This window comes from Melanerpes formicivorus, unplaced genomic scaffold, assembly GCF_026170545.1.
Source record: "Melanerpes formicivorus ecotype bairdi unplaced genomic scaffold, bMelFor1.0.p_v2 SCAF_80, whole genome shotgun sequence".
In the NCBI taxonomy this organism is placed as follows: Eukaryota; Metazoa; Chordata; class Aves; order Piciformes; family Picidae; genus Melanerpes; species Melanerpes formicivorus.
Genome location: NW_027142432.1, coordinates 2,674,491 through 2,689,610, shown reverse-complemented (window position 1 = coordinate 2,689,610; position 15,120 = coordinate 2,674,491). Strand labels below are relative to the sequence as shown.

The following is a 15,120-nucleotide window of genomic DNA, read 5'->3' as shown; positions in this document are numbered from 1 at the left end:
TTTCTTGGGCACCAACCATTTTTTCCTCTGCACTTCTTTTCTCTCTGGCACCAACCCTTTTATTCTCTGCACTTCCTTTTCTCCCTTTTTCTCGCTCACCAACCCTTTTATTCCCTGTGCTTCTATTCTCTTGGGCACCAACCCCTTTATTCCCTGCACTTCTTGTTTCTCAGGCACCCACTGTTTTTATTCTTTCTGTTTCTTTTTGCTCAGCCACCAACCCTTTTTTCCTCTGTGTTTCTTTTATCTGGGCACCTACCCTTTTATTCCCTGCACTTCTTTTTTCTCAGGCACCAACACTTTTTTCTCTATGCTTCTTTTTCTTGGGCACCAGCCCTTCTTTCCTCTGGCCTTCTTTTTCCTCAGGCACCAACCCTTTGTTTCCCTGATCTTGGTATTTTTTAGGGAACCACCCTGGTTTTACTCTGTGCTTCTTTTCTTCTGGGTACCAACCTTTATCTTCTGTTCTGCTTTGTTCTCGGGCACCAATCCTTTGTTCCTCTGATCTTCTTTTTTCTCTAGCACCAACCTTTTTTCCCTCTGCACTTCTTTTCTCTTGGGCACCAGCCTTTTCTCCTCTGTGCTTCTTTCTTCTTGGCCACCAATCACTTTTATCTCTATGTTTCTTTTCTCTAGGCCACCAACCTTTTTTTCCCCTTCGCTTTTTTCTTCCTCCAGCACCAATACTTATCTCCTCAGCACTTCTTTTCTCTCGGGGGCCAACTCTTTTCTTCTCTGCACTTCTTTTTTCTTGGGCACAGACCCTTTTCTACTCTGCTCCTCTTTTCTCTTGGGCACCAACACTTTTTCCCTCTGAGCTTCTTTTTCCTTTGTGCACCAACCATTTTTCTTCTCTGGGCTTCTTTTCTCTCAGGCACCAACCCTTTTATTCCCTGCACTTCTTTTTTCTCAGGCACCAACCCTTTTTTTCTCTGCACTTCTTTTTCCTTGGGCACCAACCCTTTGTTTCTCTTTACTTTTTATCTCTTGGGCACAAACACATTTTTTCTCCACACTTCTTTTTCCTTGGGCACCAACACTTTTATTCCCTGCGCTTCTTATTTCTTGGGCACCAACAATATTGTTCTCTGCCCTTGGTTTCTTTCAGGTACCATCACATTTTTCTCTGCACTTCTTTTCTCTCAGGCACCAACTCTATTTTCCCCTGCACTTCTTTTTTCTCAGCCACCAACTCTTCTTTTCTCCGTGCTTCTTATTTGTCAGGCACAAACTATTTTATTCTCTGCTCCTTTTTTCTCAGGCACCAATCATTTTTTTCCTCTGTACTTCCTTTTTCTCATGCAGCAATGCTTTTTTTCTCTGCACTTCTTTTGTCTTGGACACCAAGCCTTTTTTTCCCTGCACTTCTCTTTTCTTGGGCACTGACCCTATAATTCTCTGCACTTCTTTTTTCTTGGACACCAGCCCAGTTTTTTCTTTATGCTTCTTTTTTATCAGGCACTAACCCTTTTTTCCCTGTGCTGCTTTTTCTTGGGCACCAACCCTTTTTATCTCTGAGAGTCTTATTTTTGTGCACAGACCCTTTTTTTGCTCTGTGCTTCTTATTTCTTGGGCACAAACAATTTCATTCTCTGCTCTTATTTTCTTTCAGCACCAACACATTTTTCTCTGTACTTCTTATTTCTTGGGCACCAACAATTTTATTCTCTGTCCTTTTTTCTCAGGCACTCACAATTTTATTCCCTGCACTTCTCTTTTCTCGGTCACCAACACTTTTATTCTCTGTGCTTCTTTCTTCTTGGGCACTGAACATTTATTTTCTTAATTTCTTTTTTCTCAGGCATCAACCTTTTGTTCTCTTCACTTTCTATCTCTTGGGCACCAAGACATTTTTCTTCTGCTCCTCTTTATTCTCAGACACCAACCCTATTTTTCCCTGCACTTCTTATTTTTTGGGCACCAACCCAATTATTCCCTGTGCTTACTTTTTCTCAGGCACCAACTCTGTTATTCTGTGCACTCCTTTCTTCTCTGCCACAGACCCATTTTTTCTCTGCTCCCCTTTTCTCTCGGGCACCATCCCTTTTTTCCTCTGGGCTTCTTTTATCTCAGGCACCACCACTTTTATTCTCTGGGCTTTATTCTTGGGCACCAAATCTTTTTTTTCTAGTGCTTCCTGCGCTTCTTTATTCTCAGGCACCAACTCTTTTTTCCTCTGCCCTTCTTTTTGCTCAGGCACAAACCCTTTTATTCCCTGCACTTCTTTTTTCTCAGAAACCATCCCCTTTGTTCTGTCCACTTAGAATGGAATAGAATAGAATAAACCAGGTTGGAAGAGACCTTCAAGATCATCACATCCAACCCATCATCCAACACCATCAAATTAACTAAACCATGGCACCAAGCACCCCATCAAGTCCCCTCCTAAACACCCCCAATGATGGCAACTCCACCACCTCCCCAGGCATCCCATTCCAATGGGCAATCACTCTCTCTATGAAGAACTTCTTCCTAACATCCAGTCTAAAGCTCCCCTGGTGCAGCTTGAGACTGTGCCCTCTTGTTCTGGTGCTGGTTACCTGAGAGAAGAAACCAACCTCCTCCTGTTTACAACCTCCCTTCAGGTAGTTGTAGACAGCAATAAGGTCTCCCCTGAGCCTCCTCTTCTCCGGGCTAAGCAACCTCAGAACCCCCAGCCTCTCCTAATAGGACTTGTACTCCAAACCCCTCCCCAGCTTTGTTGCCCTTCTCTGGACACCTTCCAGCAAGTCAACATTCTTCCTAAACTGAGGGGCCCAGGACTGGACACAGTACTCAAGGTGTGTCCTAACCAGTGCAGTGTACATGGGCAGAATGACCTCCCTGCTCCTGCTGGCCACACTGTTCCTGATGCAGGCCAGGATGCCATTCGCCTTCTTGGCCACCTGGGTGCACTGCTGGCTCATGTTCAACCTACTATCAACCAGTACCACGAAGGTTGCTTTCTGTCTGGCTACTCTCCAGCCACTCTGACCCCAGCCTGTAGAACTGCATGGGGTTGTTGTGGCCAATGAGCAGCACCTGGGACTTAGAGGGGCTCTGCCTCCAACCAGATGGAAGGGAGAGACAAATTGGTTTGTTGGACCACACAGAACCAATGTCCTGGCAAGTTGAACCCATGAGAGGATAAAGCTTTAGTGGATACAGGTACCCAGAGTGTTCTGACACCACCAAACCACAAGTGGTGGAACCCTTCTGTGTTTCTGGTGTGAAGAGGAGGATCCCCACACCTGGATGTGTTGGAAGATGACTACTGGGATGCAAGCCACAGTTTGCTTTCACTTGGAGGCATAGAAGGAGTCACTGGACTCAGTCTGCCCCAGAGGTGGAAACACAGCCCCAGCATTTGCAGCATTTGGACTGGGCATGGACTGATCCAGACTGTGCTGGAACAGAGTGAAGCTGCAGAGCACCTGCAGTGAGCAGCCCTCTGTGTACTGCAAAGTGACCTCCTGTGGAGTGAGAATGGACAGTGCCTGAGGTGTGCTGCTGATTGCTGCTGGGCATGGTGCAGGTGGCACAGTATGAGGGCTTGGGAATATCAAAGGTTAAGTTGAAAATTTGCTGCCACTACTCCATCCTGCCTCATGCCACCTTCCCAGGGACAGTGCTGGCTGGAGCAAAGTACTACAGGGCTTGAAGTTCAGATTGCAATATGAGAGGCTTCCTGTTCTGGTTGCTGCTGTTGGGTTCTGGCTATCAGGTGCTGACTCTTTGCTGAGCAGGAGGGCTGTAGGGGTTTAACTCCTGGCTGCTGCTGCTCACTGCTGTGCTTCTTTCTGCAAACAGCCTCAGGTCAGTGTGCATTATGGGATCTCCTTTGCATTCAACTCTTTTGATCTTATCTCAAGTCCTTATCCCAGCACAAAGGGGTTTTTGATTCATGTGTGTTATTTTTCCCTCCCTTCTGTTTTGGGGAGGAAGAGGCAGCTTAACCTCTTCTCAGCTCTTCAACCTGTTACAGCCCCAGAGTGGAAAGCCAACAGAAGCTTTCTGAGTTCTTCCAAAGATCTCCATCAGCTTCCCCCTACACCCTCCAAAGATCCCAAAAGTCAGTCCCAGGACCATCCAAATCCCAAACACCTAAGATCACCTGAAAGCCCTTGAAGAATGCCTCTGAGATGCCCCTCAAGACGCCTCTAAGAACCTCATTGTCCCCTCCCTGAACCGGGCACACAGCTCCACCCCATCCCTTGGGAGCAAATGCCCCCAAAATTTGGGCATTGTGGCAGGGATATCTGAAATAAAAGCAAACAGACAGGATTTGGGTAACTTTTGGGTTTTATTGAGACAATTGGTCAATGGACAGAGGATTTCTTCCCCCAGAGAGACACAAAGCATTGGGGAAGAACCAGACAGACCCTGGCAAAGCCCTGCCCAGCTGGGAGCTCCAGGTGTGCCGACTCAGCACTGTAATTGTTCTCATTAGCAATAATTGGTGTTCAGATGGGAAGGAGGTGTTTGTTGCTGCTGGTGTCCTCAGTCCCTGAGAAGTGCAAAGGAAAATGGGATGATTTTGGTTCCGGAAAGGCCCTCTCAGAGCGGTCACGATTACCCAACAGATTCTAGGTAGATTTATGCCTCCCCTGCAATGCAGGCTGCTCTCTTGTGTGGATGTAGCGGTGCTTGTTGAGATAGCCCTTCCGGGTGAAGCTCTTACCGCAGTCAGCACAAGTGAATGCCTTCTCACTGGTGTGGGTGCGGCGGTGGCGACTAAGATTTTGCCCCGGCTGAAGCTCTTCCCACATTCAGCACAGGTGTAAGGCTTCTCATCGGTGTGGGTGCGGTGGTGGTAGATGAGAGTGCTCCTATGTTTGAAGGCCTGACCACACAGCACAGCTGAAAGACTTCTCGCCAGTGTGCACACCACGGTGCTCTATGAGGTGTACGTTCTGGGTGAAGTTCTTGCCGCAGTCGGTACAGCTGTAAGGTTTCTCACCATTATGGATGAGTCGGTGCTGGATTAATGTGGTACTCGTGGTGAAGTTCTTGCCACACTCAGCACAGGGGAACAGATGCTCTCCAGTGTGGATGCGGCGATGGATGTTGAAAGTGGAGCTGTGTTTGAAGCTCTTGCCGCAGTCCCTGCAGGTGAAAGCCTTCTCCCTGGTGTGGGTGAGGTGGTGTTGCCTAAGAGTAAAGATCTGCCTGAACTGCTTGCCACAGCTGTCACGAGAGAAGGGCTTCTCTCCAGTGTGGGTGCGGCGGTGCCGGGTGAGACAAGTGCGCTGGGTGAAGCTCTGTCCGCAGTCAGCACAGGTGACCGGTTTCTCTCCAGTGTGGGTGCGGATGTGCTGGATGAGCTCGGAATTCCAGCGGAACCTCTTGCCACAGTCACCACAGACGAAGGGCCGGGAGCCAGGCTGCGGGCAGTGGTGCTTCACTAGCTCTGAGCTACCTGGGAAGCTCTGCCCACACTCAAGGCACTCATTCAGATCTTTGGGTGACACTGAGGGACCTGCTCTGGCTTCATCCTCCTCCATACATTCCTCCCCCTCATCCTGATCACCTTCATCATCATCATTATCCTCCTCTTCATAGCTGTCATTCTTAGCATCATCCTCCATCCTGTCCTCTTTTTCCTCCCCATCCTCCTCTACCTTGGGACTGCACATTGGCTTCTCCAACTTGATCTCTGGGTGCTGCTTCTCCTCCCAGCTCTTGTCTGGGTCCTTCTGTGAGGCCATGCTGTGGCAGGAAGGGATCACAGCTGTGCAATAGGGAAGATGGAAGCACCTGAGCCCAGGACCTCAAACCCTCAGATCCTGACTGGGTCATGACACTCCCTGACTCCCAACACCCAGCTAGAGGAGAGAATGCAGAGGGGACCTCAAACCCTCAGTTTCTGCCACAGTGTGGGCACAGACCTCCAACACCTATGCTGAGACCCCAGGTTCCTGTGATCAGTGCCCTGAGGTACCCTGGGACTTACAAGTGGTCTTGTCCTACTCTGCTCGACCCTGGTGGCATTGGCAGGGTGGTTCCTGGTCCAGGCCCTGTCCTTTGATCTCCCCTGGCTCAGACAATGGAGGCAGCAGCACTGAACAAGAAACACCAAATCACCTCCAACCTTCTCCCACCACCCTCCAAATCCCAACCCCCAAACATCACATCCTGCTCACAACTCACCCCCAGCAGACTGGAGCATTCCTCAACTCCCACACCACCTGATGTGCCTCAGAGCTCCTGGAGAGGTGAAATATGCTGGACAGGAGGAGGTGGTGGAGGCTAAGAGCTGCCCTGGGGGCCGGGGTCCTGCTGTTGCCCCATTCTGGATTTCTTACCTGTTGGGCTGCTCCAAGGGACAGATCTGCAAACTCTGCTCTTCCTCACGAACAGAAAGGGGCAGGGATGATGTAGAGAGAGGACTCAGCCCATGCCAGAGAGAAGCAAAGGGCTCAGAGAAAAGCATTGATCTGCAAGGGATGGCTCAGCACTGCCCAGGACCAGGCAGCACAGCTCAGCCTTCCTGGGGGCAGCTCCCAAGCCCAGCAGCACAGCCACAGCACACAGCCAGGGCTGCTCAAGATGGGAAGCCTCAGCAACTACAGACTCAGCTCCTTGCCCAGCACACAGCCCCCAGCACACAGCTGCAGGCCAGCACCACAACACAGCTGCCTCCACACAGCCTCTCCCAGCCCTTGCCTAAAGCTTCCTCCCACTGCCTGCCCAGGGCTCTGCTGCCTGCAGCTGCATTTGACAGCAGATCTTGCTCTGGCCACAGCTCTCCTCCCTAGCCCTACCACCACCACACTCACTGTGTGCTCACCTGTGCCCTGAACACACCTCTCTGCTGCTCACTGCCCTAGAGAAGACCACAGCAGCCCTCAGGACACACACAAAGGGAGCTTCATGCTTTCTGGAGGTGCATCAAAGGGGGAAGTGACTTGCTCATCTTCTTGCTAAACCTCTTCAGCCCTCACTGGGATGCTGGAGGAGTCTCTGGCTCCTGCCCAAACCTCACACCTCCAGCACCCTTCACACACCTGCAGCCCAAAGAGACTCACTGGAAAGAGTTTGGCTTCTTCACTCCCTGACCATTTCTCTCAGCTTGCTCTTTGCAGTTCTCCTGGAGCTGCCACTCCACATCCCCAAAAGAAAATGAGGTTGGATGGGAGGGCACAGTGCCCATGGGCTGTTGTTCATCTCCCAGCTGACACATGCAGAGCTGCAGCACAATTCACTCCTTTCACCTCCTCAAAAGCTGCCAGATTCTGCCATTTCCTGCACACACATTTGCCACCTGGGCCCTGCATCCTCTCCCCTTTTTGGGGGGACAAGGCCTCATTCCTGCCTGAGCACACCCAGGCCCCTCTCTCAGTCCCAGCCTATCCAAGTCCCTGCTGCCTTGGCTCTCCCATGGCCCTGTGTCCCCCACTTCCACTGCCACTGCAGCTGGAAGGGTGGAGTGGGAAATGCTGTGGCTGAGGAAGCATCTAAGGAACTGGGCTGGAAGCAGCAGCACAAGGATGGAAGGGGCCTGAGACTAAAGGCTGGGATCAGCTGGAGGCCTGAAAGAACAGCACCAAGCCAAGGGGGGGTTACAGATGAGGGCTGGGGAGGGACCCTGCAGACACCTCATGCAGCAACTGATGAGAGCAAGGGGGACAGAGAGGGAGTGAGACCTCAGGTGACTCCTGCCATGGGGAATGGCTGGGCTGTGTGGCTAGGAGCCCTGAGTGCCTGCTTGGGCTGTGCTGGATGTCAGGAGGGGTCAGGGGACTGTCCTGAGCCAGGCAGGGTTTGGGACTTTGAGCTTCTGGGGTCAGCTGCTGCCAGTGCCATTGGAGGTAGGAGCCAGGCAGAGCCACACAGCTGCTGAACTAAACCCTCCCACCCCTTGCAGCCTTTACCCTCCATCTCTCCATCCATTGCTCCATCTCCATTCACTTGCTGCCCTCTCAGAGTCCCCAGGGCCCCACCAAGTCTCCAGGGCTGATCTACACATCCATCAGGGCCCAACAGAAGCCCCTGGATGAGAGCATGGATGAGGATCCTTGTTGTCGGAGTAAGGCACTGGGATGTCTTACACCAGAGATCAGAGACTGCCAGCAGGGACAGCAGAGACCAGAGGGACACCACAAAGTGCCATCTAGTTTAGTTCATCCCCACAAGGCCTGCACTCACTCTTTACAAAGGAACAGCACAGGATCTCCAACCTCCTTTGCCCTTCCCCTCTGCTCCCAGCAACATCTTCTGGGATCTCTCTCTGCAGAGGATCTTTGAGGCCTTGGCAATGCTGCCAACTGTGGGCTGCAGTGCCTGGCTCACCTGGGAGCTGCCTACCAGAATCTGTAACTGCAGCTCTTGGGTATGGGGGAGGAGGGGCAGAGAGCCATGGGGGAGGGGGAAGGCATTTGGGGCCTGGGGTTCTGGCCTGCTTTGGTGGAGCTCTGGAGGAAGCTTTGGCCTAGGGAGGTTGCTTGGGTCCCGTGGCCCAGGCACACTATGGATTGTTGTGGATTGGATGCTTTGCACTGTAGGATGCAGCCCTGAACAGCACAGCCATGGAAACTGCCCAATTCTATCCAACCCTCTGGCCACAGCTTGGCATCAGCTCCTTTCACAAGGCTCAAAGAGAGCTTCTCTGGCTCCTGAAACCTAAGGCAATACCCTGCAGAACAAGTTGGAGGAGCTCAAGGGGACAAGCTGCAGAGGGGGCCCAGGGCAACCTCCTGAGCTTCAACAAGAGCAAGGGCAGGGTCCTGCCCCTGGCCTGGCACAATCCTCACAGTCAGACCAGCCTGGGGGAGGAGGGGATAGGAAGCAGCCCTGCAGAAAAGCACTGGGGGGTGCTGCTGGACAAGAAGCTGGACAGGAACAGACAGGGGGAGCCTGCAGCCCACAAGGCCAAGGGCAGCCTGGGCTGCACCAAAAGCAGCATGGCCAGAGATGGACAGAGGCCTTCCTGGCACTTGGCTCTGCTCTGCTGAGATTTCACCTGCAGCACTGCAGCCAGCTCTGGAACCATCAACACAGGAAGGACATGGACCTGACAGAGAAGGCCCAGAGGAGGGACAAAAAAATGATCAGGGGCTTGGAGCAGCTCTGCTACCAGGACAGGCTGAGGGAGCTGGGGGTGATCAGCCTGGAGAGGAGAAGACTCTGTGGAGACCTAAGAGTGACCTTCTGGTACTTGAAGGGGGCTACAAGAAGGCTGCAGAGGGACTCTTTGAAGCCATTGCCTCTGGTCCTGTCTCTGCAGGCTTTGCAAACTAGAGCAGAGCAGATTGAGATTGGAGGTGAGGAACAAGTTCTGCACCAGGAGGCTGCTGGAACACTGCAACAGGTTGCCCAGGGAGGGGCTTGAGGGCCCAGCCCTGGAGAGATTCAAGGTCAGGCTGGACAGGGCTCTGGGCAACCTGAGCTAGTGCAGGATGTCCCTGCTGACTGCAGAGGGGCTTGGACTGCAGCACCTTTGCAGCTCCCTGCCAACCCAAACCACTCCAGGATTCTAGGAGTCTAAGTGCAGCCTCCAGGGAGAGCAGGAAAAAGATGAGGCAGAGGAGGACAAGGAAGAGGACAAGGAGGAGGAGAACCAAAATCCCTTCCTAACTCCTCCAAACCTCTGCCAAATTCCTGGAAAGCTCTTCCAGCTCTGCAGAGTTCATTCTGAAGAGAGCTGAGGGAGTTGCTAGGCTCAGGGATGTCTTGCACACTCTGCACAAATGCTCCAGAAGCTTTCCAAGTGCCCTCAAAACCAGCAGCACAGCTCTGCTGCCACACAATGCCAGGCTGCAAGGGACCCCAAGGCTCAGCTGCTCCAACCTTGCCAGCTGACACTGCACTGGAAAGGAGCTGGCCCAGCCCCCTGCCAAGCTGAGCCTTCCAACTCTGCCCTGCAGGGGAATCCACCACTGCCCTGGGGAGATGATTCCAATGGCTGACTGGCAGGGAAAAGCTTTTGCCTCTGCAGGGCACTGTGCCACTTCAGCTCAACTCTTGCAGCAGCTCTTTGAGATCTGCCTTTGGAGCACCACAAACTCCGAAGCACTGCAGTGCAAAGCAGCTTAGCTTCAACTCCCAACTGGCTGAACTCTCACATTTTAAATTCAAGGCAGGGGCCAAGCTCACACCCAGCCCCCAAGCTCAAGAACCAGCCACTAAGGTCAGAGTCAGGTCCCAAGCACAAGAATCCAGGTCAGAAATGCAGAACCAGCCCCCAGGCTCAGAGCCAGCTCCTAAGTTCGCATACAGGCCCCAAGCTCAAGAAGCAGCAGCTAAGATCAGAACACTTCCCAAGCTCAGAGCCAGCCCCTGAGCTCAAGAACCAGCAATTAAGGTCAGAACACTTCCCAAGCTGAGAGCCACCTCCAGAGCTCACACCCAGCCCCCTAGCTCAAGAGCCAGCCACTAAAGTCCAGAACCTAGATCAAAAGTGCAGACTCAGCTCCCAAGCCACCAACTAAGGTCAGAATCACTTCCCAAGCTCAAAAACCAGCCCCTGACCTCACAGATAGGCCCTGAGATCAAGAACCACACCCCAAGCCCAGAGTGAGCAACTAAGCTCAAAACCCCTTTCCAAGTTCACACCCAGCCCCCAAGCTCAAGAGCCAGAAAATAAAATCAGAACCACTTCCCAAGCTCAAGAACCAGCCCCTGAGCTCAGAGCCAGCAACTAAGGTCAGCGCACTTCCCAAGCTCACAGCCAGCCCCCAAGCTCCAGAACCAGCAACTAAGGTCAGAACCACTTCCTAAGCTCACACCCAGACCCCAAGCTCAAGAAACAGCTCCCAAGCCAGCAACTAAGGTCAGAACCACTTTCCAACCTCAGGAACCAGCCCCCAGGCTCCAGTACCAGCAACAAAGGTCAGAACCAAGCTCCAGAGCCAGCCCCCACAAGCTCAAGAGCCAGACAGTAAGATCAGAACCACTTCCCAAACTCAAGAACCAACCCCTGACCTCAGAGACAAGCCCTGAGATCAAGAACCAGACCCCAAGCCCAGAGTGAGCAACTAAGCTCAAAACTCCTTTCCAAGCTCACACCCAGCCCCCAAGCTCAAGAGACAGAAAATAAAATCAGAACCACTTCCCAAGCTCAAGAACCAGCAGCTAAGACCAGAGCCAGCAACTAAAGTCAGAACACTTATAGTTTCATAGTTTCATAGTTTCATTCAGGGTTGGAAGGGACCACAAGGATCATCTAGTTCCAACCCCCCTGCCACGGGCAGGGACACCCCACACTAGATCAGGCTGGACAGAGCCTCATCCAGCCTGGGCTTAAACACCCCCAGGGACGGGGCCTCGACCACCTCCATGGACAACACATTCCAGGGTCTCACCACTCTCATGGGGAAGAACCTCCTCCTCACATCTAGCCTGAATCTCCCCACCTCCAGCTTCATTCCATTCCCCCTAGTCCTATCACTACCTGAGATCCTGAGAAGTCCTTCCCCAGCCTTCCTGTAGGCCCCCTTCAGATACTGGAAGGCCACAATTAGGTCACCTGGGAGCCTTCTCTTCTGCAGACTGAACAGCCCCAACTCCTTCAGTCTGTCCTCATAGGAGAGGTGCTCCAGCCCTCTGATCATCCTTGTGGCCCTTCTCTGGACATGTTCCAGCACCTCCAGATCCCTCTTGGAATAGGGGCTCCAGAACTGGACACAGTACTCCAGGTGGGGTCTCACCAGGGCTGAGTAGAGGGGGAGGATCACCTCCCTTGCCCTGCTTGGTGTCATCAGCAAACTTGCTGAGGGTGCACTCAATGCCACTGTCCATGGCACCCACAAAGATGTTGAACAAGACAGGTCCCAGGACTGATCCCTGAGGGACTCCACTTGTCACTGGCCTCCACTGGGACATGGAGCCATGGACAGCCACTCTTTGGGTGCGGCCATCAAGCCAGTTCCTTATCCATCTAGTGGTCCACCCATCAAACCCATGTGTCACCAGTTTGGAGACCAGGATGTAGTGCGGGACAGTGTTGAAGGCTTTGCTCAGGTCCAGGTAAATGACATCAGTTGCTCGTCCCTCATCTATTAATTTTGTCACCTGCTCATAGAAGGCCACCAGGTTGGTCAGGCAGGATTTGCCCTTGGCAAAGCCATGCTGACTGTTGCCAATCACCTCTTCACTATTCTTCTGAGCCAGTAGTGCCTCCAGGAGGATCTGCTCCATGATCTTTCCAGGCACAGAGGTGAGACTGACTGGCCTGTAGTTCCCTGGTTCCTCCTTCTTACCCTTTTTGAAGATGGGGGCAATGTTTCCCCTTTTCCAGTCTGTGGGGACTTCACCAGATTGCCATGACTTTTGAAATAGAATAGAGAGGGGTTTAGCAACCTCATCTGCCAGTTCTCTCAGCACCCGTGGGTGTATCCCGTCGGGTCCCATGGACTTGAACACTTTCAGGTTCTTCAGGTGATCACAAACCTGATCTGCACTTACAATGGGCAGTTCTTCCTCCCCGTCCCTGGCTTTGACTTCCATAACATCAGGAGTGTGGCTAGAGGCCCTTGCAGTGAAGACTGAGGTAAAGAAGTTATTAAGTACCTCAGCCTTTTCCTCATCACTTGTGACCATGTCACCATTTTCCTTTCTGAGGGGGCCCACACCTTCCCTAGTCTTCTTCTTCCCATTCATATACCTGTAGAAGTTCTTAGTGTTCCCTTTAATCTCCCTGGCTAGATTCAACTCAAACTCTGCTTTGGCTTTCTTAACCAGGTCTCTTGCTGCTCGGGCAGCTTCCTTATATACCCCCTGTTCTACCTGTCCTTCTCTCCACTTCCTGTAGAGTTTCCTTTTAAGTAATAGTGTGTCCAGTAGCTCCTTGCCCATCCAGGCAGGCCTCCTAGCATTCTTGCCTGCTTTTCTCTTTGTTGGTATACAGAGCTCCTGGACACAGAGGAGGTGGTCCTTGAATACTGACCAGCTGTCCTGGGTCCCTCTTCCCTCCAGGGCTTTGTCCCACGACACTTTGGCTAGCAGATCCCTGAAGCGATCAAAATCTGCACACCTAAAGTCTAGGGTCGTGAGCTTGGAATACTTCCTCCTGATTGCCCTGAGGAGATTAAATTCAACTACTTCATGGTCACTGCAGCCAAGGCTATGTCTGAGCCTCACATTGCTTACCAGCCCTTCCCTGTTGGTGAGAACAAGGTCCAGCATAGCACCATTTCTTGTTGGTTCCTCTACCATTTGGAAGAGGAAGTTGTCTTCTATGCAGTCCAGGAACTGTGTGTCTGTGTCCTGAGGACTGCTGTGAACTTCTCTTGGGGAGTGGGCAGTAGAGAGGTGTGCAGGGCAGAGCTGAGCACAGAGTGGGTGTGGTGGGGCCAGGGCCAGGGAGGAGAGATGGTTCCAGAGCAAAATCTACTGGCAAATGCAGCTGCAGGCAGCAGAGCCCTGGGCAGGCAGTGGGAGGAAGCTTTAGGCAAGGGCTGGGAGAGGCTGTGTGGAGGCAGCTGTGTTGTGGTGCTGGCCTGCAGCTATGTGCTGGGGGCTGTGTGCTGGGTAGGAAGCTGAGTCTGCACTTGCTGAGGCCTCCCATCTTGATCAGCCCTGGCTGTGTGCTGTGGCTGTGCTGCTGGGCTTGGGAGCTGCCCCCAGCATGGCTGAGCTGTGCTGCCTGATCCTGGGCAGTGCTGAACCATATCTTGCAGGTCTGTGCTCTCCTCTGAGCCCTTTGCTTCTTTCTGCCAGGGGCTGAGTCCTCTCTCCATCATCCCTGCCCCTGTGTGCTGTGGAAGAGCAGAGTTTGCAGATCTGTCCCTTAGAGCAGCCCAACAGGTAAGAAATCCAGAATGGGGCAACAGCAGGACCCCGGCCCCCAGGGCAGCTCCAAACCTCCTCCACCTCATCCTGTCCAGCATATTTCACCTCTCCAGGAGCTCTGAGGCACATCAGGTGGTGTGGGAGTTGAGGAATGCTCCAGGCTGCTGGGGGTGAGTTGTGAGCAGGAGGTGATGTTTGGGGGTCGGGATTTGGAGGGTGGTGGGAGAAGGTTGGAGGTGATTTGGTGTTTCTTGTTCAGTGCTGCTGCCTCCATTGTCTGAGCCAGGGGAGATCAAAGGACAGGGCCTGGACCAGGAACCACCCTGCCAATGCCACCAGGGTCGAGCAGAGTAGGACAAGACCACTTGTAAGTCCCAGGGTACCTCAGGGCACTGATCACAGGAACCTGGGGTCTCAGCACAGGTATTAGAGGTCTGTGCCCACACTGTGGCAGAAACTGAGGGTTTGAGGTCTCCTCTGCATTCTCTCCCCCAGCTGGGTGTTGGGAGTCAGGGACTGTCATGACCCAGTCAGGATCTGAGGATTTGAGATCCTGGGCGCTGGTGCTTCCATCTTCCCTATTGCACAGCTGTGACCCCTTCCTGCCACAGCATGGCCTCACAGAAGGACCCAGACAAGAGCTGGGAGGAGAAGCAGCACCCAGAGATCAAGTTGGAGAAGCCAATGTGCAGTCCCAAGGTAGAGGAGGATGGGGAGGAAAAAGAGGACAAGATGGAGGATGATGCTGAAAATGACAACTATGAAGAGGAGGATAATGATGATGATGAAGGTGATCAGGATGAGGGGGAGGAATGTATGGAGGAGGATGAAGCCAGAGCAGGTCCCTCAGTGTCACCCAAAGATCTGAATCAGTGCCTTGAGTGTGGGCAGAGCTTCCCAGGTAGCTCAGAGCTAGTGCAGCACCACTGCCCACAGCCTGGCACCCGGCCCTTCGTTTGTGGTGACTGTGGCAAGAGGTTCCGCCGGAACTCTGAGCTCAGCCAGCACCGCCGCACCCACACTGGAGAGAAACCTTTCACCTGTGCTGACTGCGGACAGAGCTTCACCCAGCGCACTTGTCTCACCCGGCACCGCCGCACCCACACTGGAGAGAGGCCCTTCTCTCGTGACAGCTGTGGCAAGCGGTTCAGGCAGATCTCTACTCTTAAGCAACACCACCTCAGCCACACCAGGGAGAAGGCCTTCAGCTGCAGAGACTGCGGCAAGAGCTTCCAACACAGCTCCACTCTCACCATCCATCGCCGCATCCACACTGGAGAGCATCTGTTCCCCTGTACTGAGTGCGGCAAGACTTTCACCACGAGTACTAAATTCATCCAGCACCAACTCATCCACAGCGGTGTGAGGCCGTACAGCTGTGCCGACTGCGGCAAGAGCTTCACCCGGAAG

At 52.9% G+C, this 15,120-nt stretch overlaps 1 protein-coding gene across 1 annotated transcript in view; it reads right to left on the bottom strand.

Annotated features, from left to right (window-relative positions):
• LOC137454448 (zinc finger protein 585A-like) overlaps positions 1-15,120 on the bottom strand; it is a 301,011-nt gene that overhangs the window by 243,000 nt on the left and 42,891 nt on the right. Inside the window, exons 2-3 of the mRNA XM_068164487.1 lie at positions 4,890-5,607; positions 4,732-4,822 (exon numbers count right to left, since the gene is read on the bottom strand). Of these exons, the coding sequence (XP_068020588.1) occupies positions 4,732-4,822; positions 4,890-5,607 (809 nt within the window). The remainder of the gene's footprint in view (positions 1-4,731; positions 4,823-4,889; positions 5,608-15,120) is intronic.